Below are 26,306 nucleotides of genomic sequence, written 5' to 3' on the forward strand. Positions count from 1 at the left end.
GGGGGGGGGGGGACAGGCGGTGTGACCTCTGTGGCATCGTTGTAACCTTCTGACCCACCCCTACTGGACACCTTGTGAAAGACCCAGTGCAGAAGATTCCTGGTTTTAATCTTTCGTGAAGCTCATGGTCGACTTTACAACCGTATCCATTGCACAAGCCATGGCAGATGCGGATGCGCAAATGGAAAATAAAAAAAACTCTCCAATGTGCGACTGTGGTCATCCAGAACAGACCGTGCAACGTAAAACGACGTAATGCCTGATCCTCAAACACGAAGACATCACGGCGATACGCCCCGCTACTCACGAGGCTCTGCATCTACATCAGCCGTAAAGGAGAAAGATTCACAAGAAGCTCATGTCAGGCTTGAGCCGCTCAGTTAAGACGCATGAGCAGCTCAGCCATGGCTCGACTCAGGCTCAGCTCGTGGACATCCTGAACACAGCCGGGGCCAGGCTCAGAGCCGGCTCAAGTTATGAAGAGGAAGACCGGACATCGGTGAAAAAGAGCTTCACAGCCCATCGGATTCCTCCTCCCGTCCAAAACAAAGATCCCCATTCTGACCGCCGCTTGCATTGCCCGCGACGACGCGACCGAGCGGACCGCCACCAGCGCGCCACCGTCGTGGAACGCGCCGCTCACCAGGAAAGGAATGAGGACATTGATGGTCTCTCCCACGCGCTTGATGTACACCTGACGTAGGTTACGGGGCATCTGGATTTTGGGCCGCTCTGCAAGGCACAACGGTGTGTGTTGGATAGCAAACCCACAACATTCACAATTCGAGTACTGTGACGTGTCGCTGGTGATAGGAGAGTAAAGGTGATGTCATCACTGTAGGCCTATCAGGTGCGAAGACCAGAGTGGAGGGGGGGGGTTAATGTAGTCACGTAAGTTATATTTGACGGGTGGTGGCGGGTTTAACGACACATTCGCATTTACGCGACCTAACCCAACAGACAAACACACTTCATTACGGATAACATTGGTCGCGAATGCCCATCAACAAGCTCGGTGTTTGTGGTCGTGACCTAACAGATATTGACACCGTCCCGAGTGCCCGTCGTGTCTCGCGGTTGGCTGCGCCGCCGCCACCTCCCGGCCACTCACCCACGACCTCGCGCACGATGACCGCCTGGTTGGTGAGGCCGGGCTTGCTGGGGCCGGCGGCGTTCCATGCAGTCACGCGGAAGTTCAGCTTCTCGCCCATGGGCAGCCCCTTCACCGTGTAGCCCGTGCGTTCTGTCAGGTGGTCCGGGTTCGCCACCACCCACTCCTCCGCTGCGTCGGCGAGCCGCCCGGCACAAAAGGACAGAGGTCCCAGCACACCCCCACCCAGCGTTTAGCATCGCACATGCGTAGCTGTTGCTGTTGTTGTTGGTTTCGTTGTTGCTGCCGATGCCGTAGCCAGTCTCCCATCGGAAATGAGATACGGAGGCGCGGCGGAAATCACAGACAGAGCGGGAAGGCAAGCGCAGCCAGAACCGGGCGCTGCCAACAATTGCCCATGTTCTGTGGTCCTCTATTGGGATGTTGGGCCGACATCAATAGTGAGTGCGTTTTAACGTGGTGTGGTGAGAGAGGTAATGCTGAATCCCATACCCAGGCACGCCAGGAGATGACGACCTCAATGCCCTTGGGCAGGGAGTTCACGATATGTGTGTGACCCACCAACCCCTCGTCTCCAATGTGCTGGCTCACATGCGTGATATAGCTACCAGCGCCGGTCTAAATGCAACCACATCTCAAGGTTGCTGTACGGGAGTAGTGAAGAATATTTGTTTTATAGAGAGAGGGGCAGTGAGTCACAGGCAGAGACGAGGAAGGTCTGAAGCATGGACTCTAACAGGGGGAGGGGGAGTCGACAGCACGGACGGCTGGAAGAGTTCCAGACTGCAGGGGCCATCAAGAGAAGATTGAGAGGCCTCCCACTGACCAACTGGGGGCATCGACGGAAAGTGTTGCTGGGGAGGAGAAGTGACGGGAAGGAGAGTGAAGGGGAGGAGAGGTCATAGGGAGGAGAGGTGAAGGGGAGGGGCGGCGATGGGAAGCAGAGGCTCTGGGGAGGAGAGGCTCTGGGGAGGAGAGTGATGGGGAGGAGAGGTGACAGGGAGGAGAGGTGATGGCTCGCGACTACACGAGTGTCGCTCACTGCCTTCCTTGCGGTACTCGATGCGATATCCGTCGAGCCCCGCGGCGCCGATGCGCTCCGGCGCGCGCCACTTGAGCGTCACGGTGGTGTCGGTGACGTCCTCCACACTCACGTTCGTGGGCTCCCCCGTGGGGGCTAAAGGAGAGGGGTGGGGGGAGGTGGTGGTGCAGAGGAGGGGGAGACAAGGTGGATGTCATGGATGCTTCACAGAGAGTTGGCTGGGTAGCTTCGGGTTCAGGTGCACGGAGCCAACACCGATGAGATCCTGGGAAGGAATCTGGGTTTCAGCCGCCCGTGGTTAAATCAGGTTCCCTAGTGTAGCGGAATCAGAATATTTAGACTGCACGAATCTGATGAGCTATGAAGCTTTTTTCACAGATGTCTAGTCGCGAGTTGATGGTCGTGGCCCTGTCACCAATGACCTATGCAGAGACCCACAGACCTGTATAGAGACCAGTAGACTTCCGCGGAGACCCATAGCCTCACATGAACTTAGCTGTGATTAAAATGTGTTCTCAAGAGATGATGGTCTCAGCCTGGTTACCAATGACCGCACATACAAAAAGGCCACGCTGAACTTGGTTGGGCAACAGATTGGGTAAATTCCAGATCTGAAAAATACGTGATTTGCCTGCCACGTGATGATCATCAGCATCATTATCATCCACATCTCCATTGTTATCTCATGAATCCATCGGCAGCTACAAAAAAATCCAAATCACTATAATCATCTCTCAGCCATCATCATCTATGTATACCATTGTCTATAATGTAGGTTTGTTTTTGGGTTAGAACGCGTAAATATAAATGTGTCGTTAAACCCGCCACCACCTGACACAGCCAACTAGTAAGGGTTGTCACGTAAACAGAACGTGCCAATTCGTAACTAGTACAGCAACACCGGTGTGGTGGAGAGCAAATCCACAACATTTGCAATCAGAGTACGACGTTTCACCAGTAATTACAACTAGCATCATCAGGCTGTCCACAGTTTGAAGTAGAATAACGATTAACCTCAATGCCATCACCATCCAGTCACAATTGTCAACATATAACGTAGAGATGAGAAAATAACTAAATACCAACATGGACAGCAAGGTTGTCGTTATTATCCTTCACAGTGCACCTTGCTATTCCATTATACACACGTCAGCATCTTCAACCGTGATGGTTTCAACCAGCCCATCACCACCACGTGCGCGAATCGATCTCACTGCTGCTGCTGCACATATGCTACAGGCCCCGCACTCGCTTCATCGGGCACTGCTTCTTCTTCCCCCCTCTCCAAGCTCCCCGCTGTCAGTTTGGCATTCACGACAATCGCAGTCAACATTCTTGACCCAACCACCAACCCCAACACCACCACCAACCACCACCCACGGCTCGAGCGGAACACCCTCCAGCCGTACAGATAGCCGAGCCGACGCCACCGCCTTTGCTTGGGAACACAGCAGGGGATTTTTGAATCCATCTGTGCGGTGCCTGCAGCCGCGCCACGGAACCCCGGGGCCACACAAGATCGATTCTCCGCTCACGGATGTTTGAGCCGGTCCTGGGGGGGGGAGGGGGGGGCTCCCCTAGGTTGACTCGGCCTTAAATTAGAAATGAGTACCTGGCGCGGTACTCAATAGGTGCCCGCTAACAGCACTCGCCCCCAAACAATCTGTCGCACGGCTAGACGAGGGGTGGGGTGGGATATTTGTCTTTGCATCTCAGGGTTCGCTAGCAGTTTGCCCGTCCCCAACAAGAATGGAAACTCTAAATTTCGATTTAAAGCTTTCGTGACTGCAGGGATTCATCTTTTATTATTTCCCTTCTGTGTGACTTTACCGAAAGAACCAAGAAGATGAATCCCTGCAGTCACGAAAGCTTTAAATAAAACATAATAAAATATTTTATTATGTTTTATTTTTATTATTTTATTACTTCCCTTCTACGTGACTTTACCGAAAGAACCAAGAAGATGAATCCCTGCAGTCACGAAAGCTTTAAATAAAACATAATAAAATATTTTATTATGTTTTATTTTTATTATTTTATTACTTCCCTTCTACGTGACTTTACCGAAAGAACCAAGAAAATGGAAACTCTAACGAGCGGAATTTGGCCAAACGTCCCAGCGCAGCGAAGCAAAGCGATGGGGCGAGCGAGCAACCCACCTCGAAGCCGTCTCTCCTTTGAGACGCCGGCGAGGGTTTTTGTTTTCTCTCCTGGGTACTTAAATATACCGTACCAAGGCCTTAGCCATGGAGTCAACATTGGGGGGGACCAAATTTTCCAGGGTGTCTGGGGGTCCCAACCCAGAAAAATATCTAAATTTGAAAACGAATTTCCTGCCTAAAATATTTTCAAATTCACCAACACACGGGATGGACTTTGTATTCATGTTTAACAATAATGTCTAATAGTGTATTGTAATATATTGCACTGTTTTTACTTTTTTACCATTTCTTGTTTCATTGTATGTCATGGGAGAGATTAGGGATTAATAAAGTACAGCCATAACCACAATCATATAAACAGAAATCTATGCATTGATATTGTGGCCAAGGTTTAGCAAATTTTTCTTTTTATTTACATAGCATAGCAAATTTGTTTTTTGCAATATATTGGGGGGAACATTTTGAAGCATATTTGAATATTATAATATCTTCTAATTACGGCCTTGTACCGTACATATGTACGTTGAACTTATTTCGGACCGTACGTAGCCAACAGTGCTAATTGGAGGTACGTTGTTATTGTAACTAGCATCATCATAGATTTAATTGTGGACAACACCCCAGGATTGTCCGACACGAGTTTGAAGCTTTGTAAATGAGATATTGAAAAATATATACTTTTAGGATCAAGCGAGGAGCGCCCCAGTGACGTCACTGGAGGGATGTACGATATTTAAAAGTGTATTTTAAAGTGTCAGCGCTGAATATATAACGGGTACTCGCAGTACACAAGCGGCAATGTCAATATATAATAGGAAATATTAGTACGCATTAAGAAACATTAGGTACGGTACTTTTCTTATTTAATGCGGTGTTATTTTAGTGTTTTGAAGAAGTGCTATTGGCAAATGCGTTGTTGTTGCTGCTGCTAATTATCCACCGTTGCCAACGTAGCAGATTAATTAGTTTAATTAAAAGCTACTCGTAAACATGTTTACTGGAGAAACACAAACACAGGCACGGATAGACAGAGACAAAAGACAGAGAGACACAGATACTGTGTAGGAATAGCATCCCTGTCAACCCCTTATCAGTGCCCCAACTTATTACAGACCAATTCAGACATTACTGGTCACTCCGTGCCCCTAATAATCTCAACGTTCATCCCACAAAGTCCCAGCACGAGGGAGAAACACAAACAAAACAGACAAAACACATTTTTTTCTGCCCGTATTGAAACGGCTGTGCGCCGTATGGACCTGGAAAACTCAATTCCCCTGTACAACAATAAGTGTTTAACCCCTATGGGGTTGACAGATATGGTTCACACGCACTGGTGTGGCCAGCACCACGCCCGGCCGCCTTTCGCCTCCCTACTCGTTTGAGGCCGAGTCGACCTAGGGGAGACCCAGGTACCGGTTCAGAAAAAAAAAAAATCGGCACCGGTTCGGCGTTGGCCGTGAGCGGGAATCCAACCCGGGTCGCCGGGTTCGTAGCGCGGCGCATCGGGCGACTGCCACACACATCTCCAAAACTCTCTCACTTTCTTTCTCTCTCCCCCCCCCCTACGTTTCGCTCGGAGCGGCGTCGTCGGCCCACTGGAGCCGTCGATTCCATCGGCAAGGGAGTCGCCACCGCCGTCAGACACCTTCAGATCGTCTCCATCATCACCACCATCATCGCCACCGCCGTCTCCACCTCCTCCTCCATTGCTCGTGCCGTTGACGACGCTACACTCCACCACAACGACCAACGCAGGCGCCACCTCTCCGTTCCCTTGGGTCGGCACATCCAGCGCGCTCTGTCCGCCCTCCACCGTCGGCGATGCGGTGCCGGGCAGCGGTGTCGCGTCGCTGTCTGCCGGGGCCGTCTGCTTCACCATGGCGAGCGAGGCGGTGGGTGGGCTAGGGTGGTGGGCTAGGGTTGTGGGCTAGGGTGGTGGGCTAGGTTTGTGGCGGCTGGAGGTGCCGAGGAGATGCGGGAGACGCCCACAGGGACGAGTGTCCCCCCGTATTTATAGAGGCGAGGAGAGAGACGAGGGCTGGGGGAGTCTTAGACACTCCCACCATCATCACGAAGCGGCATCGTCAACATCACCCTCCCATCACCCCACCACCCTCCCATCACCAGAATCATCATCATCAACCCCCACCGTCACCTCTCACCATCACCAGAATATTTATTCGGACCATCACGAATAGCATCATCACCGCCAACGTCACCCAATCATCACTCACTCACTCAAATACTTCACGCATCCAGGCAAACACGTATCCAAGTACACAGTCACCGAATGATGGATATGCAGTGATACAACCGCAAACCAAACCATTCACACATTCAACGGCTGTAACCCAACCACCGACCCATTCAACCACTCACTCATTCAGCCTCTCACTCCTCGAACGACGCAGCCAGTCAAAATACTCCTTCACTCACCCAACCACTCACCAACATACTCACCCACCCACCCCCCACTCCTCAAAACATCCGCAATTGAACACCACCTCACCTTCCACCTAGCTGGTCGCTGACGTCTCCGCCTTCTTCGCCCATGACACTCACCCCCACCCCCCATGACACTCACTCACCCCCCCATGACACTCACCCCCACCCTCCCCATGACACTCACCCGCACCCCCCATGACACTCAACCCCACCCCCCATGACACTCAACCCCACCCCCCATGACACTCACCTCCACATGACACTCACCCCCCCATGACACTCACCCCCCCATGACACTCACCCCCCCATGACACTCACCCCCACCCCCATGACACTCACCCCCACCCCCATGACACTCACCTCCCCATGGCACTCACCCCCCCATGACACTCACCCCCCCATGACACTCACCCCCCCATGACACTCACCCCCACCCCCATGACACTCACCCGCACCTCCCGTGACACTCACCTTCACATGACACTCACCCCCCCCATGACACCCCCCCCCACGCCACTCACCCCCCCCCCCCACGCCGCTCACCCCCCCCCCCTCACGCCGCTCACCCCCCCAGGCCGCTCACCCCCCCCCCCACGCCGCTCACTCCCCTATGACCCCCCCCCACGCCGCTCACCGCGGGTATTTGTCGCCACATAGCTGGCCGCTGCTCTCTCCGAAAGCGATCCTCGTCAAGAATGCGGCCGCTCTCACAACCCTCGTTCCGGAGGCCGAGGAGTGACACCCGCAAAGTGCAGCCACAGCAGCCCCGGGGGGGGGGGGGGGGGGGGGGCTCGTGCCCCCCCCCCCCTCTGCTCCTCCTCCCCGCCCCCCACTAATGAACATAATTGTCCCTCCCCACATTCGATGGCAACTCCTCGACGGGCAAACTCGGGACCATTACTAGAGAGTGACCAATGGTAATAGGTGGACAATGATGGTGGGTGGACATTTCTAGAGAGTGACCAATGGTAACAGGTGGACAATGCTGGTGGGTGGACATTGCTAGGGAGTGACCAATGGTAATAGGTGGACAATGCTGGTGGGTGGACATTTCTAGAGAGTGACCAATGGTAACAGGTGGACAATGCTGGTGGGTGGACATTGCTAGTGAGTGACCAATGATAATAGGTGGACAATGCTGATGGGTGGACAATACTAGTGAGTGACTAATGGTAACAGGTGGACAATGCTGGTGGGTGGACATTGCTATTGAGCGACCAATGGTAACAGGTGGACAATGCTGGTGGGTGGACATTACTAGTGAGTGACCAATGGCAACGGGTGGACAATGCTGGCAGGTGGACATTACTAGTGAGTGACTAATGGTAACGGGTGGACAATGGATCTGATACCCGTGATCTTATCGTTGCCGGCTCAGCATCTAAGGCCTGTGATCCATCCTGTCTGCCCATCTATATATAAAAAAAAAATATTTAAAAAAAATGAAACAAGTTTTTAACGTACAGAACTGCCTAACTTGTGAAGCAAATACCGGACGGAAATGAAATAAAAATGTTCGCAGCAACGACGGCAAATATATTATAAACATACAAATACACACATGGTGCCGTTAAGACAATTTCTGAATCTGTCTGCTCCCGTATTTAAATGAACTCCACGTAACCCAGGTCAGCGTTGAAGCAGGGGCGGTGATGCATGCGTCAACGTGGTATTTCGTCCCGCTGCTGTGCCGCTACCGCCAATAAAATGCCCGCGAGTAATCGTTCGCAGGCACGCAGCTGGCTACGTGAGGAGTCATCGACCTAAACACAGTGGTGCATCATTGCGCTCGCCATCCAAAGAATCGAGTCGTGCGCGCACCAATCTAGGGGACGCATACGCGACGTAAGAGCCGCTCGATGGATAGGGGTCATCGTGAGGTCATGTAGCCATATTCTTAGGTTTTTTCGGTAAAGTCACGTAGGTAAAATAATTAAAATTAATAAAAGTAAAATAAAAATAGAATAAAAATCACGACGTTTCGGAGGCAACACAAGCTTCCGTCTTCAGGTGGAACGGTCACAGCACGATTGCTGTATCAAGTAAGAGAAATTCCAAGAAAACCGTCCTTGTATATATACTGGTTGAGGGTGGGAGGAGCCAAGACAGGCCCCTGGATTGGAGTTTTGTATTATTATTATGAGGTTGGTGCGGCTGAAGCCGCTGCTAGGAATGAGCCTTTGTTGTGTAGACTGGTTGAACTGGGAGGTTCCTAGAGTTGTTAAGGTGTGGCTGCTGTAAAGGTGCGGCTGCTGTATTAATTTACATTTTTCACCTACGTGACTTTACCGAAAAAACCTAACAATATGAATCCTTGCAGTCACGAAAGCTTCAAATATAGGCGCTCTAATAGTTGTGTTTTTTTGTGATGTGCCCCATGCTCCCCCCCCGACCCCGAACATCCTGCTACCCCAGTAGATCCACGAGAGATGATTGGGTTAGATCGCTTAAATATAAATGTGTCGTTAACCCCGCCGCCGTCCGACACAGCCAATTAGTAAGGTTTGTCAGGTAAAGAAAGCTTGCCAATTCGTTACTAGTACAGCACCACCGGTGTGTTGGAGTGCAAACCCACAATATTTACAATTCGAGAACGACGTTTCGCCAGTAATTACAACAAGCATCATCAGGCGACAACTCTGCCTGTTTTGTTAACGTGACAAACCTCACGAATTGGCTACGTCGGGTGGTGGCGGGGTTAACGACGCATTTATATTTACGCGATCTAACCCAAAACATACATTTCTATTATGGATAACGTTGGTCGCGAAAACCTACGTGTGAAATGCACAGGTGGTTAAATTTCGATTTAAAGTGGTTGTGACTGCAGGGATTCATATTATTGGTTCTTTCGGTAAAGTCATGTAGAAGGGAAATAATAATAAAATAATAAAAATAAAACAATAAAATTCCCACGACGTTTCGATTGCAACACAGCAATCATCATCAGGTGTGAAAACCATAGCAAGAAAATGTTACTAGTGAGTGACCAATGGTAACAGGTGGACAATGCTGGCAGGTGGACATTGCTAGTGAGTGACCAATGGCAACGGGTGGACAATGGTGGTTATCGTGAATATTAACGAGCGAAGCCGGTTAACTCTCACCGATGGGCACGAAGGGGCGGCTCGGTGAGCTGGGCAGTGACATTCCGATGGCGTTGACGGCGTAGATGCGCATCTCGTACGAGACGCCCTCGATCATCCTCTTTGCCTCGAACTCCAGCTCCTTCCAGAGGTCAAAGTTCAGCCTCATCCAGCGGTAGCTCTGCTTCTTCTTGCGCTCGATCACGTAGCCTGAGGGCGGGGGAGGGGGCCGGTAGGAGGGGGGCGGGGGGTCGATGGGAGAGACACGTGAGGTCGCAAGGGGGGCCCATTGAATCATCATCATCGCTGTGTCGAGCCAACACCCTGTAACCTCACAATCCAACCCGTGACCTCACAATCCAACCTGTGACGTCACAATCCAACCTGTGACGTCACAATCCAACCCGTGACCTCACAATACAACCCGTGACCTCACAATCGAACCTGTGACCTCACAATCCGGCGCCAATGGTTGGCGCAGACACTACAAGCCTAAACATCCTTCAACTGCTTACGACTTCACTGGCTCTTCTTCTGCAATATTTAGCCACGTAACCGATGCCGGTAGACGGTGTACAATTTCAGGCATTGAAATCCTAAACTGGTTTCGACTTGAATGAGCCTCATCAGCAAGGCGTGATATGACAAACTGACGCCACCGGTTAGTGTTGACATCACAAATAATGGAGACATTTAACTGATTTCAACTTCGCCACACCTCGCCAGCAGTACGTGGCCACATAAGCCAATGCGTCATACAAGCAACGCAGACTTGAACTGGTTTCCACGTCAGTGGGTCGCATCAGCGAGCCACCGCTACCCGTGGGCGTGGCCATTACAAGCTTGAAAACCCTCGAACTGGTTTCTACTTAACTGGGCCTCATCGGCAACACTTAGCCACGTAAGCAACGCGACCGGTCCCCGTAGCGATGGAGACCTTCGTCCGAGGGAGACGGCCGCGGGCCTCGTATGGTGGACGCGTCTCCGCGTCCCGACGCGCAAACTCCCGCGGCGAACTGGGCTCGCTTCGCTCGGCGGTCGACGTTCGAAGCGAGGACCGCGACCCTCAAAGGAATGGCGCCACCCACGTGCTCGCCCCCACCCCCCCATAATCAAACAAATCGCTCGAGACGCCGGTGTACGGCAGCAAGAGCAGTTTACGCGAAACGCCGTCGCCGCGAGAGGTCATACGTTCGGCGTCCTTCGCCCGACCATCCGCGGCGAGCGATTGAATGAATGAAGGGGCAATGGCAGCATCCGGGCGGGAGGCAGTGCGGACCACGCGGCCGCTCTTACCCAGGATGGGCAGGCCCCCGTCGTACTCGGGGGGTGACCACTTGGCGAAGCACCAGTCCTCGCCCACGTTTCCGATGGTGGGAGCCAATGGGGGGTCCGGCACGTCTGAGGATGAGAGAAGAGGAGATTCAGTCCAGTAGGGGGTCAATGCGAGTAAGTGGACACTCCTAGTGAGTGGAAACTGACTGTTAGTGATTTGACAATGCTCATGATTCTACGACGATAGACAATGCTAGCAAGCGCACAATACTAGCGAGTAAACAATGCCAATAGGTGGACAATACTAGCACGTGTACAATGCTAGCGGGTGGACAATGCCATCCCGTGGGCAATACTAGCGAGTGACCAATGGTAACAGGTAGACAATGCGGACAGGTGGACAATGCTGGCGGGTGGACAATGCTCATTGCCTGGGTGGACACTCATGATCCCTGCGGGGTGGCTGCGGTCACTCACCCACGACCTTGATGTGCATGTCGGCCTTGTCCTCTCCGGCCTCGTTCTGCACGGTGATGGAGTACTCGCCCTGGTCCCCGCGCTCCGCGCAGTCAATCACGAACGTGCTGTGGTCCGGGAACGACTCGACGCGCACGCGGCCCGCGATCGTGCAGATGCCCTGCGAGAGAAGGGTGGAGGTCAGTCACCTCCGCGTCATACAGGAGCTGGAATCGGAGGCGAGTCCGATGCAGTCACTTTTGTCAGGACAAATCGAGGGATCATCATGGGACCTCCTTTGCCAGTACCAAAATATACTAATAGGGGGTTTCCCCTTTTTTCTGGCAACAAAACTGACACCTTTTGCAAGGAATCATGTTAACATTAACCACAATACTTGCAGTATTGTTTTTTGTTTGCAGGATGGGCAGGCCCCGTCGAATGAAGGTTCATTCAGACGCTGTCTTTCCGACAGACCTGTTCTTCACCTGAGGACGGCTGCTTGCGTTGTGGCCGAAACGTCGTGAGAATGATTTTATTATTTATTATGTTTAATTTTTATTATTTTATTACTTCCCTTCTACGTGACTTTACCGAAAGAACCAAGAAGATGAACCAAAGAGGATGTTTACGAAACTTCACAAAAAACAATAACAACAACAACGTGCATTTTTATCGCATTCACAATGTCTCGGAGCGCTGGCAGTTTTCTTTTCTAGCTAGCCGGGGAGACCCCCTGATGGCAGCTGTCCCTGTGTGGCACATGGTGGACGCAGCGCTGGCCTGCAGGTGAGCATTAGGCTGGCAGTCGGGTTACTGTTAAGAAGCTGAAAAATAAATATTGGATGATGATGATAACAACTTTGATTATGATGACCACTACTATTTTGGCAATGACATGAACACTGATGATGATCAGTGATGATGATGATGATATTGGCTGATACTGAGATTGTTTTAATATCATTTAGACGTGACACAAATTTTAATTATCATTATTGTAACTTCGTCAATGATGATGCCGGCGTTGATGTTGGTGAGGATGACATCGATCACAGCGACAAAGATCCCCCGCATAGCCTTAACAGACCGTTGGGCGAGTGCTGTTAGCGAGTAGCACCTACTGTATTGAAGGCCGGTACGGCACACGAGGGGCTGGGGTGGCCAGCACTGGCCGCCTTTGTCTCCCCAGCGGCGATGATTGCACACCGCACCAGGACACTCATTTGAGGCTGAGTCGACCTAGGGGAGGCCCAAGGCCGGTTCAAATAATCCGTCACCGGTGTTGGTGGCCGTGAACGGGAATCGACACTCGGGCCGCCGGGTTCGTAGCGCAGCGCGCTAACCGCTGCACCCCCGCTCCCCCAGGTAGATACACGCACGCGCACGCGCACACGCACACGCGCGCACACACACACCTGGTCTCCTCTCTGCCAGATGACTTTGGGCGCAGGGTCCCCGGTGATGGGCACGTCCAGGCGCAGCTTGTTCCCCGCCACCACCACGATGGTATTCTGCTGCATCTTGTCGCTCGTCTCCAGGTGGATCTTGGGCGGTTCTGACCAGAGAGAAGACTATGGTCGCGAAACGTCTCCACATTGCCATGGCGCGGGAAGGTCGGTGGGGGGGGGGGGGTGGACCGGTCTGCCCAGAGCAAACGGTGGCCGTTGAGGTGGTTTAAAATGGGACGAGTTTTATCCGGCACGGGGATATAAATGTGCTCCCGCTGCATGCACCAACCTCGGGTCGGGGATGTGAACTGGTATGCTCGCCGCTTGCGAGTGGACTGGACGTCTGCGAACAAGAGCTTTATAGCTCATCGGATTCCTCCAGTATGAATAAATGTTCGGATTCTGGATTGTTACCACTGAACTCCGCAACCTGGCCAGGCACTGTGGCAATATAAAACAAAACACTATGCTGCTGGATGAGGGACTCCTCACTCCGTGCGGGTTTTTGGGAGTTATTTGACGACACTTCAGCACGTTGGAGAGTGCCGGCTGACGCGAGAGTGGTCTAGGACCATTTCAGATGTCACTCGCCACCGATGTGAATAGCCGTGGCCGGGAATCGAACTTGGGTCGCCGGGGTTCAAGGCACGGCGAGAAAACCACTGCAACATCGCTCCACTCGCCGATCTTACACTCAGTACAGGTGACATGCAATCACAGCACAGGACAGGCCAGTGGTAGTAATTACACAGTACAGGTGACATCCAATCAGAACACAGGACAGGCCAGTGGGAGTAATTACACAGTACAGGTGACATCCAATCAGAACACAGGACAGGCCAGTGGGAGTAATTACACAGTACAGGTGACATCCAATCAGAACACAGGACAGGCCAGTGGGAGTAATTACACAGTACAGGTGACATCCAATCAGAACACAGGACAGGCCAGTGGGAGTAATTACACAGTACAGGTGACATCCAATCAGAACACAGGACAGGCCAGTGGTAGTAATTACACAGTACAGGTGTCGTCCAATCACAGCACAGGACATGCCAGTGGTAGTAATTACACAGTACAGGTGTCGTCCAATCACAGCACAGGACATGCCAGTGGTAGTAATTACACAGTACAGGTGACATCCAATCACAGCACAGGACAAGCCAGTGGTAGTAATTACACAGTACAGGTGTCGTCCAATCACAGCACAGGACAAAGCCGATGAACACCAATAGGCTTCAAGCTGGATTTAAAATGTGCCGCTGGGTCACGATTCCTGGCAGAAGGAAGGGAGTGGGGGTCGGGTGTCCGTGGCCCTGCACGGTGCAGAGCAGCAGACCGCGCGGAGGTGCGAGCGTGGTCCAGTTCTCACCTTGCCTTGGCACGTAGTCAATCTTCACCTCTGAAGGAAAGAAATTAAAAATAAAATCAGAGATCGTTTGGAAGATGTTTTTGTTGTTGTTGTAAACAATCGCGTGTATTGTCTCTACCCCACGTTTCCACATCAGCCGTGTCAATAGCAGCATCCTACTTGCTGTACCGTCCCGTGCTCTCTGGCACCATCTCATTGGTCAGCTGGTGGGGGTAGGATTCTAAACGCAGCAAAACAAAAAAACATGAGAATAAGTTTACTACTTTTTTCTGGCAGGTGTTAAGATGTTAAAACACCAAACTGAAACCTTTTACAAGGAATCATGCTACTGCATTAATTACAATGCTTGTGGTCAGAATGCTAACAAAAAACGTACTCTGATAATATATGCATTGTCTTCGAAACTGATTGAGCCTCGTCTCAAACGATGTTAGACCAGAGGACACCAAAAGGCGTTCAGCACAAAGACATTTTAACATCTCAACACCTGTTTTGTTGCCAAAAAAAGAGAAAAACCTATTCTCATATTTGGTACTGGCAAAGGAGGTCCCATGAAATAAAATAAACACTTCCAAATAAATAAGTTCTTCAATCTAAAACTTGTCCACTCGCAGAGCCGCCACCGTTAGGGCCAAGGGCGCGGTCTCACCGGGGGCGTCCGCCTCCCACGGACATCTGCTCGGCTCTCTCGCCCCGCGTCGAGAAAACCATCGTGGCGAGCACGCTGCGCGTGTGGAGTGTGCGAGCCGGCGAGTCGGCTTGCCGCGGAGGCCCAAGCCACCCACCCAGCTACCCACCCACCACCTCCTATGCTTTGCTCTAATGAGGCAATCGGAGTCGTTCGAGCTCTTGAAGCCCTGTCTTGAAAGCTCACCCTGCAGGTTCTCTGTTCGTTTCCTCGTTCCCATTAACACGGCGCGGCATTTGGAACCTCCGGATGAAATGCGCCACTTTTACAAAGTAAATTACGATCATTATTTTGTTGTTTGTTGTTGTCATCGTCGTTGTGCTCGTCGCTCAACCCTTGCCTGCTGCTGTCACATCAACAACAACGACCACGACGACACCGACTCATCCGGCCTCGCGACGAGTTGGGCGGCACGCGGGCCGGCCGGCGATGCTCACCCAGCATGTTGAGCTTGGCGGAGAGCGAGATGGCGTAACCGTCGGGCACGAAGGTGTAGTCGCCCTCGTCGGCCTCCGTCACGCTGTCGATCGTGAGCTTGTGAATCCTGCGGAGGGGGGGGGGGCGCACAGGGAAAAGCGACGGCGCGGCCGTGACCGCTTGCGACGGCGCTCCAGGTGGGGGAGAAGGATACTGGCGACGATGGTGATTGCGATGATGATGATCATGATAATAATAATAATATCGAGAGTGATGGTTACGATGATGATGATGATGACAAAGATGATGATGACAAAGATGATGATGACAAAGATGATGATGACGCTCCGGGTAACGACGATGATTGTAGTCCTCCTGACTAGACAAGAAGTGCAATGACAAAACAGTGGCGACGGCGACGATGATGATGACGACGACGATGACAATCCTCAAGACGATAATGGTTAGGACACTGATGACTGTTGATGCAATGATGATATTACAATCAAGCCCGACCTTGATTTCCCGTTAAGATGATATCAATGACAGTGGCAATGATAAACGGTGCTAAACGATTGATTCCTAGATTCGTGATGATGATAAGGACAACAAAAGCTGATTAAGATGATGACGCTCAATACAACAATGGTTGCTATGATGATGACAACAATGATGATGATCACGGTCGCTTTCTCACACGTGGCAAGATGACGATGATGACGACAACGATGGAGAAGACAATGATGACGATTATGATGATGACGACGACGGTGAAGACAATGATGACGATTACGATGACGATTACGATGACGACGACGACGACGGTGAAGACAATGACGACGATGATGATGACGACGACGGTGAAGACAATGACGACGATTATGATGACGATTACGATGACGACGACGACGACGGTGAAGACAATGACGACGATGATGATGACGACGACGGTGAAGACAATGACCAATGACGACGATTATGATGACGACGATGACGATGATTATGACGACGACATCGACGGTGGCACCCCACACCGACGTGACCACGCCCACCTGCCCACGTGCGTGGCGTTGATGCGCGGGGTGGGTATCACCTCCACGCCGTTCTTGAACCACCGCCCCGTCACCTTCTCGTCGGACACCTCGCACTTGAACACGGCCTGCTCCTGGGCCTTGATGGTCAGATCCGCGATGCTCTGCAGCACCTCCAGCTGCTTCTCTGCGCCGTTCAACAACAGCAGCGGCAGCAGCAGCAGCAAACGACAATGGCAGCACACAGCTCACATTTGCGACGTGCCCAATCGTAGCCAGCGTCTCGGAGCGGCAGAAGCACACACGCGAAGAACGGGAGCGAACGGGAGGGAACGGGAGGGTTCACATAGCGTGCAGGCAGCGGTTGGACAATGGAGGAGCAGCAGCGCTTCTGTCTGTACGTCTGCACGTTCATCCCTCCATCGCTCTGTCCGCTCGTGCCTCCATCCATTCGTCGATTCCTCTATCCGTTCATCCGTCTGTGTCCCATCCATTCATCTATCAGTCCGTCCACCCGTCTGTCTATCCGTCCATCTGTACGTCCGTCCCTTTTTTATCTATCTATCCCTCCGTCTTTCCGTTCATCCCCTTCCATCCGTCCGTCCATCTGTAGTGCCTTTCCCTCCCATCCGTCGATCCGTCCGTCTGTCCGTTGGTTTGCGTGCGCGCGTCCGTTGGTGTGCGTGCGTCCGTTGGTGTGCGTGCGCGCATGCGTTCGCGCGTGTGTGCGTGCGAGTGCGCGTGCACGCACGTGCGAGTGCGCGTGCACGCACGTGCGAGTGCGCGCGTGCGATGTCCGTACCCTCGACGTGCAGCTCGGCCATGGACTCGCCGCCGTTTGTGCGCACGCTGTAGCGGCCCGCGTCCTCCTTAGTGGCATCGTTGATGATGAGGCAGTGGCGAGTGCCGTCCTTCTTGAAGCGATACTTGAACGTCTCCTCGCGGGTCAGCTCCACGCCGTCCTTCATCCTGCGGGGACACGGAGACGTTACTGTGTCCGGGATCGCGTACATTCCCTCGCACGCGCTCAGACGGAGGTCATCTAAGTTTGTGCTTCGTGGTCGTTCATCATCGGCCATGGTCTATCTAGCAGTGGATAGGCCATGGCCGATGGTCTCCCCAAGCCGTTGTCCTTCCTCATATCCCTGTGATACCGAAGTTGATCTCGCTTCTGCACGTAATAATAATGTTGCATAGCAATAATTATTCTTAGAATAATCTCATCGCTGGCTCCATACAAGTGAATGTCGAGTAAACATCTGAGGCGGGTGGAAATCTTCCGTGTGTGTGTATTGGGGCAATTGTGGGTGGAGCTGGGGCTGACATTTATTTTTCTCAGGGGGTAACACACACACACACACATGTGTGTGCTGTATGATGAATGACAAACGTTAAATGATAAATTAACATCCAAAGCCGAGAGAGGGCAGTGTTGCCACTTGGCAAGGGGCCGGGTTCACGGGGGCGCGGTGACCTCGCTCGCTGTCTCGCGCGCCGGGTCCGAGGAGAGCGTCGACCGTTTTGCGGCTGAGGGATGCGAGCCGGAGTTGGTATGTGTGTATATGTGTTGAACTTCTTTCGCACCGTACGTAGCCAACCGCGCTAATTGGAGGCGCGGGAGAAGGGCAGCAAACTAACACGCAAAAAGCTGTTTTAACGAAATGAGTTTCCAATCCATTTGATTTAAAAGTGCACAGCTCAAGCGGATTCATAATATCGGACGGAAGAGCGTTCCAGACGGCCACGGAAGCGCATCTGTAAGCACCACGCGATGCGGTGACCACCGTCTTCGCTCGGTGGCTCGCTAAAAGTCTCTGTTGCTGCTGCTGCGAGGATGACCGGAGTTTGCGTGATGATGGTTTATGCTCCTTGACGAGATCAGCAGCGAGGTACTGTGGTTCATTTGTGGCGGTCGCTACGCGTGTAACGAGCACGACCTTAGCGTGTCTTCGTTCAGCAACCGGAGGCCATTGTAACTCAGCGAGCAACCGCAAGTGGGGCGATGGAGATTACCTCTGTAGAGGGGGCTAGGTGATCCCCGCTACCCCGATCGCTGAATCCCCCAGGTAAAGTTCCGTATCCTTCGAAACTCCACCCCGGTTCCTGCTCAACGTCCCCCGCTATGCGAGAACCAAACTGGGTTTAAACTCCTTCCGCGCGGCCGGGCACGGCTCCTAATCTCTGCAGCAACCGAGCGAGAATGCTTGCGATCAAAACACGACCATCCTCTTCCGACTTTACATCGCTTTTTGGGCCTCAGATTTCCTTTCGAGTGTACACGCGATCGATCGATCGATCGCTCTGCTTTGCAACATTTCATCAATTAATGGTTATTTTGTTGTTGTTGTTGGTGGTGTTTGCTATACGTGACACGATCTATTCGCCTTGTATACTTTGTGCCGGGCTGTAACAGCACCGTGTCCCTGCACGACCTTGCCAGTTGGAACGGGGAGTGATGGGGCTGTAAGAACCCGGATTCTATGACGTAAACAGGTCCCCCAATCGGAAATGAGAATTTATTTGATAATAGATTTTTTACCCTTTTATCTGGCAACAAAAAAAAACAATGATCACATTTTGCTACTGGCAAATGAGGTTCCAATGGTGAGAATTTATTTCTCAACTGTTTTTTTTTTTTTTACCCGTGGCAAAATAAAACCTAAAAACCAGAGCTAGTGAAGCGCGGGTGACGCTGCGCGCACGCGCGTCACTACCATTTGACGGCAGCTCCCTCCTCGGACACCTCGCACATCATCTCCACGCGCTCCCCGACCAGCGCGGAGTGGTCGTCGAGGCCCTGCGTGATGACCACAGGCGGCTCTGCCGACGACACGACACGTGGGGGAGATGACGTCACAACACGTGGGGAGATGACGTCACGACACGTGGGGGAGATCGTCACAACACGTGGGGAGATGACGACACGACACGTGGGGGAGATCGTCAGAACACGTGGGGAGATCGTCACAACACGTGGGGAGATGACGTCACAACACGTGGGGGGAGATCGTCACAACACGTGGGGGAGATCGTCACAACACGTGGGGAGATGACGACACGACACGTGGGGGAGATCGTCACAACACGTGGGGGAGATCGTCACAACACGTGGGGGAGATCGTCACAACACGTGGGGGAGATCGTCACAACACGTGGGGGAGATCGTCACAACACGTGGGGGAGATCGTCACGACACGTGGGGGAGATCGTCACGACACGTGGGGAGATGACGTCACAACACGTGGGGGAGATCGTCACAACACGTGGGGGAGATGACGTCACGACACGTGGGGGAGATGACGTCACGACACGTGGGGAGATGACGTCACAACACGTGGGGAGATGACGTCACAACACGTGGGGGAGATCGTCACGACACGTGGGGGAGATCGTCACGACACGTGGGGGAGATCGTCACGACACGTGGGGGAGATGACGTCACGACACGTGGGGGAGATGACGTCACAACACGTGGGGAGATGACGTCACGACACGTGGGGAGATGACGTCACGACACGTGGGGAGATGACGTCACAACACGTGGGGGAGATCGTCACGACACGTGGGGGAGATCGTCACGACACGTGGGGGAGATCGTCACGACACGTGGGGGAGATCGTCACGACACGTGGGGGAGATGACGTCACGACATGTGGAGAGATGACGTCACGACACGTGGGGATGACGTCACGACACGTGGGGGAGATCGTCACGACACGTGGGGGAGATCGTCACAACACGTGGGGAGATGACGTCACGACACGTGGGGGAGATAGTCACGACACGTGGGGGAGATCGTCACAACACGTGGGGAGATGACGTCACAACACGTGGGGAGATGACGTCACAACACGTGGGGAGATCGTCACGACACGTGGGGGAGATCGTCACAACACGTGGGGAGATGACGTCACAACACGTGGGGGAGATCGTCACAACACGTGGGGAGATCGTCACAACACGTGGGGGAGATCGTCACAACACGTGGGGGGAGATCATCACGACACGTGGGGGGAGATCGTCACGACACGTGGGGAGATCGTCACGACACGTGGGGAGATCGTCACGACACGTGGGGGAGATCGTCACAACACGTGGGGGAGATCGTCACAACACGTGGGGGAGATCGTCACAACACGTGGGGGAGATCGTCACGACACGTGGGGAGATCGTCACGACACGTGGGGGGAGATCGTCACGACACGTGGGGGGAGATCGTCACGACACGTGGGGGAGATCGTCACGACACGTGGGGGGAGATCGTCACGACACGTGGGGGGAGATCGTCACGACACGTGGGGGGAGATCGTCACGACACGTGGGGAGATCGTCACGACACGTGGGGGGAGATCGTCACGACACGTGGGGGGAGATCGTCACGACACGTGGGGGAGATCGTCACGACACGTGGGGGAGATGACGTCACAACACGTGGGGGAGATCGTCACAACACGTGGGGAGATCGTCACAACACGTGGGGAGATGACGTCACAACACGTGGGGGGAGATCGTCACAGCACGTGGGGGAGATCGTCACAACACGTGGGGAGATCGTCACAACACGTGGGGAGATGACGTCACAACACGTGGGGGGAGATCGTCACAGCACGTGGGGGAGATCGTCACAACACGTGGGGGAGATCGTCACAACACGTGGGGAGATGACGTCACAACACGTGGGGAGAGATCGTCACAAACACGTGGGTATGACGTCACAACACGTGGGGGGAGATCGTCACAACACAAGGGGATGACGTCACAACACGTGGGGAGAGATCGTCACAATCACGTGGGTATGACGTCACAACACGTGGGGAAATCGTCACAACACGTGGGGGGAGATCGTCACAAACACGTGGGTATGACGTCACAACACGTGGGGAGATCGTCACAGCACGTGGGGGGAGATCGACACGTGGGGGGAGATCGTCACGACACGTGGGGATGACGTCACAACACGAGGGGGGAGATCATCACAAACACGTGGGTATGACGTAACAACACGTGGGGAGGTCGTCACAACACGTGGGGAGGTCGTCACAACACGTGGGGGATGACGTCACAACACGTGGCGAGATCGTCACAACACGTGGGGAGAGATCGTCACGACACGTGGGGATGACGTCACCCTGCTGCTGCTCTATTTAAGACCGGGAGCTAGAGGGGAGCTTTACCATTCCGGCGAATTGCCCGATGATGCTGGATGTAATTACCAGCGAAACGTCGAACTAAAATTTTTAAAATGTTGTGGATTCACTCTTCAACACACCGATGGGCTAAAGCAGTGAACTATTTGTCTTTTGTCAACGTGACACTTTTTTGCTGATTGGCCGTGTCGGATGGTGGAGGGTTACGACACATTTATAAATAACGCGATCTAACCCAAAAACGTTTATGATGAATAATATTTGTCGCGAAAGCCTACGTGTTGAACTGACGTGGGGGTGATCGTCACAACACGTGGGGAGATCGTGTGTTAAATTACGATCTATCTATACAGAGAGAGATCTCGCGCCTTAGCCCAAGGCGCGCGATCTCTCCACAACAACAGAGCTTAAAAAGCGGCAACAAAAGTAGAATGGTTGAGACGGCGAGAGCAGTGCGAGTGACCGTAACAGAGGGCACAGCGGGGGTCGCGCAAGGGCAGCAGGGGAGGGACGGTAAGGAGTGGAGGGGCGTGGGGAGAGGGTAAGAGCCAGGGGAGAGTGGCGCGGTCGAGAGGAGGCGAGCGAGCGAGTGAGGCTCCACGATTGTGGCCGCGGGCACCTTTGACGAAGAGCTCCGTGCTGCACTTCTCGTCGCCCACCATCACCTGGTAGGCGGCGTCGTCCGCCAAGTTGCAGTTCTTGATGACGAGGATGCGCTGGTTGCCCTTGGTCTCCATGATGTACCTGGCTCGGCAGAACGGGCAGCAGCATCAGCAGCAGCAGCGCGCTAGCACTCCGAGCCAGCGGTGTGACGTCGCGTGGCTCGGCGAGACACGAGCCGGGGCGTAGCGGGCAACGCGTGCGTGGGAGTCTACTCCTTGGGTTCCCCCTAGGTCGACTCAGCCTCAAATGAGTACCCTGTGCGGTATGTAAAGAGTCGCCACTGGGGAGACAAACGCGGCCGGGGGGTGGTGTTGTTGGACAGCTACTTTCTTGCGTGCCGTGTCGGCCTTCATAGGTGCTCGCTAACAGTACTTACCCCAACAGGCTGTTAAGGCTACACGGGGGATCTTTGTTTGTGTATACAGTATGTGTGTGTTTATAAGCAGCTGTGAATAAAAGCAGTCTGACTTCCCCATCTGTTTAAGAATATCGTGAAGGACGATGTTTCTAAATAATCATCATCATCATCATCCATTACTAACCATGATGATCATCATTATCATCCATATTCGAAATCAGCCGTACACAGTCACGTGCACCACATCAAACTTGACACAACCTCCGTGAGCATCGCTCTCCAGATGTCAGGCAGTTGCCTGATGATGCTTGCTGACTGTAACTACCGGCGAAACCTCTGCACCTGTTTGTTAAACGCGTGCGGATCCTTCTCCACTCTATACAAACCATGGAAACTATTTATATTTTACCAGGTAAGGCCCACAGCTATATAGCGCTTTTTTCAGAAGCGACCTTTCCTACCACAAATAATAGTTCGACGAAGTGGCTTATCATGTGGACATTTATAGCAGCCAATGACTCTAAACGCTTGATTCTAAATGCGGAGGGAATCACCGGAGGACCCGGAGAAAAATCCACGCGACCACGGGGAGCGAGAGAGAGACAGACAGACAGACACGCAAACCCCGGTGTCGGGATCGAACCCACGCTCTCCTGTCCACCAGGCGAGGAAGTTCACATCTCGCCACCGTGGCGCCCAAACCGAGAGAATGGATGCAGTTACTCACTTGCTGTCACAGGCGGGGGTTGTCGGATCGACAGAAGGACATGCGGGGGGAGGTGATGGGAGCGGCGATCCAAACGCAGGCGGATGAGACACGACAGGGCAAAGCGTTAGTGCGGCCGAGCCAGGCGTGATATAGCCGCTGCGTTAGAACCCAGACTCTCTCTCCCCTTTGCTGCTGCTGTTGATGCTGATGCCGCTGCCGCTGTTTGAAAGGGAGCAAGCGTTATTGACGAACGGCGCCGGAACATGCGCTCGCGCATGGAAACATCAAAAGCAAGCGTGGAGCAGCGTGGCGCGGTGAGGTCGGCTCGGATCCCAGACACCGCGTGGGCGGCGAGCGATGGTGTCCCGAGGGCCGCCTTCGCCAACCCGCACTGACCAGCGCGGTGAAGTATGGTCAAACAACCCGTGTGACCGGCACGGCGTGCAGCGAGTGGCCTTCACCCAGGAGCGGATTGGCAAAGGGCTTGCAAGACAAGTAGAGAGCGCTTACTCCGTCACGTATTTTAGCGCACTCAGTGTACATTGCACGCTGGGTAATGGTAGCGTGGTACACGTGACGGTGGAAGAGGAGACCAAATACCCTATAAGAGGGGGCTCTCAAGAGCTTCCCTTCGTGGGGGGACCCTTCCGTCAGCAGTGGCGTGAGCAGGCAATTGCAGCCCTGCACCTTTGCATTCTCAATAGCGCTACACGGTTATTCTCGTCCCTTTAACGTGCATCGTACACTACCGAAACAACGTTATTCTATTGCGTCTGAGGCTCCCCTTGATCCAGCAGTAAATTGGAAAAGTAACTATTATAAATCCTTATGCCTACTCAATATTGCATCATCATTATTATTATTGTTTTTGCGTTTATATCGCAGCAAACAAAATGGTCCTTTGTTCGCAGAAGCCAACGACGGACACCTCGCTCATCGGCGGGCACGCGTCCATTGAGCTCTCGTGCCGAGAGAGCCGGAGAGCGGGGGAGACGGGGGCAAAATTGAATGCCGCCGTGCGTTCGACAAACTGCTGAGCGGCACGCAGATCGCGAGTTTGGGAGATCAAATGTTGGTTTGAAGGTGTGGGGGAGGGGGGGTTGAGGTTTACTCAGCCCATCATATCTCCGGGGTCGATACAACTTTGTAGGGAAGTCAACAGCGATTGTCCTGTGGTTAGGCTCGCGCCCTGCCATAGGAACGAGGAATTTTCCACCGCTGGCTCAAGGCCGTTAATGGGAGATTAGCACCAATGCCTCAATGTTCATTCGAGAAAGATGAATCGCGTTGACAGATTTTTTTGTAGCGCAACGCGAGCGAGCAAGCGGTGGCGCAGTGGTTAGCGCAATGCGGTATGAACCCAGCGAAGCTTTGTTCGATTCCCGGCTAACTGTAGCGAGCACGTTGGTATCATCCCCTCGTATGTCAGAGTCTGTGGATATGGGGATCTAGCCTTGGGTTGGCACCTCTTAGCTATAACAACACAACGGGACATGTGGGAGAGAGGAATATCTTACAGTACCAGAATGCGGTGCGAGTCTTAAGTGCTGTATCATTCACCATTGGAACCTCATTTGCCAGTAAAAATATGATAATTGTTTTTTACCCATGTTGGACCAGATGACGCCAAAAGGCGCACGTGCGCCTTTTGGCGTCATCTGGTCCAACACCATGTGAGACTAGGCTCTAAGGAAAGCTGTCTCGGGTGTGGACCAATCAACTTCAAGGACAGTGCATACATTATCAGAGTTATGTTTTTTGTTTGCATTACGACCGCAGGTATTGTGGTCTATGCAAACATGACTCCTCGTAAAAAGGTGTCAGTTTTGTTGCCAGATAAAAGGGTAAAAAACAATTATCATGCTGTATCATTATCTTGATTATTTTTACACAGCTGACAAAAATTCACTTTGAATGCCCCCGAGAAGACCGGCAGATTTCCCAGGACAAGCAGCTACCGCAAAGAGAGGCGATCCTGAACGAACAAAAACAGGCCAGGTGGCAACCTCGTCTGGGGGGAGGTGGCGGGAGTTCAGGGGTCTGATAAAGGGGGCTCCCATCGTCGGAGACATCGGAAGGGGGAATAAATAGGGGGGGGGGGGTGACCCACTTTCCACTCTGCCGAATCTCCTGGCCATTCTTGAGCCACTTGACCTCAGCGTTGGGGTCATTCATCTCCACCACGAAGCGCGCCTTGGAGCTCTTGTCCACCTGGTATGCCGGGTCGAGCTTCTTGAGGAAGGCTGTGTCCGTCGGTCAGTTGATTTAGTCGGCCGGTCAGTCGGCCGGTCGATCGGTCAGTCGGTCGTGTCATTGATGATTGAGTTGCACGGGGCGAATGGAAGAGACAAACGGAGACGTTTCTATGATCAGCTTCAGAGAACGAGACAAAGATCCCCCGTATAGCCTCTAACAGTCTGTTGGGGCAAGTGGCTGTTAGCGAGCCGCAATTATGAAGGGCGGCACGGCAGGGGCGTGGGTGGCCAGCACCACCCCCGACGCTGATGTTGACACATCGCACCAGGAACTCGTTTAAGGCCGAGTCGACTTAGGGGAGGCCCGGGACCGTTCCATATAACGGTCACTGATGTTGACCGTGAGCGGAAATCGAACTCGGATCGCCGGGGTTCGTAGCGCAGTGCGTTAACCGCTGCGCCACCGCTCCCCACACACACACCCTCACACACGCGCACACATCCCCTCACAAGACAAAGATCCCCCGTATAGCCTTGACAGACTGTAGGGGCAAGTGCTGTTAGCGAGCACAAATCGCACACACATACACCCCTCTCGCACACACACATATACACCCACGCACACACACACCCCTCGCACACACACATATACACCCACGTACACACGCACAGACCCGCTCGCACACACACACACC

At 53.1% G+C, this 26,306-nt stretch overlaps 1 protein-coding gene across 5 annotated transcripts in view; it reads right to left on the reverse strand.

Annotated features, from left to right (window-relative positions):
• The window catches only part of MYBPC1 (myosin binding protein C1), an 87,693-nt gene that overhangs the window by 27,982 nt on the left and 33,405 nt on the right, over positions 1 to 26,306 (reverse strand). For all 5 annotated transcript variants that reach the window (XM_078597048.1, XM_078597047.1, XM_078597046.1 and 2 more), the window contains 14 exons: positions 25,527 to 25,659; positions 22,306 to 22,430; positions 19,254 to 19,359; positions 17,342 to 17,508; positions 16,561 to 16,726; positions 15,529 to 15,635; positions 14,404 to 14,433; positions 12,999 to 13,138; positions 11,602 to 11,761; positions 11,146 to 11,250; positions 9,871 to 10,059; positions 2,154 to 2,288; positions 1,112 to 1,282; positions 644 to 732 (listed from right to left, as the gene is read on the reverse strand). In XM_078597048.1, coding sequence (XP_078453174.1) covers positions 644 to 732; positions 1,112 to 1,282; positions 2,154 to 2,288; positions 9,871 to 10,059; positions 11,146 to 11,250; positions 11,602 to 11,761; positions 12,999 to 13,138; positions 14,404 to 14,433; positions 15,529 to 15,635; positions 16,561 to 16,726; positions 17,342 to 17,508; positions 19,254 to 19,359; positions 22,306 to 22,430; positions 25,527 to 25,659 — 1,823 coding nt within the window. The remainder of the gene's footprint in view (positions 1 to 643; positions 733 to 1,111; positions 1,283 to 2,153; positions 2,289 to 9,870; positions 10,060 to 11,145; positions 11,251 to 11,601; positions 11,762 to 12,998; positions 13,139 to 14,403; positions 14,434 to 15,528; positions 15,636 to 16,560; positions 16,727 to 17,341; positions 17,509 to 19,253; positions 19,360 to 22,305; positions 22,431 to 25,526; positions 25,660 to 26,306) is intronic.

The sequence above is a fragment of the Lampetra planeri genome, chromosome 8, assembly GCF_965212315.1.
Source record: "Lampetra planeri chromosome 8, kcLamPlan1.2.h2, whole genome shotgun sequence".
In the NCBI taxonomy this organism is placed as follows: domain Eukaryota; kingdom Metazoa; phylum Chordata; class Hyperoartia; order Petromyzontiformes; family Petromyzontidae; genus Lampetra; species Lampetra planeri.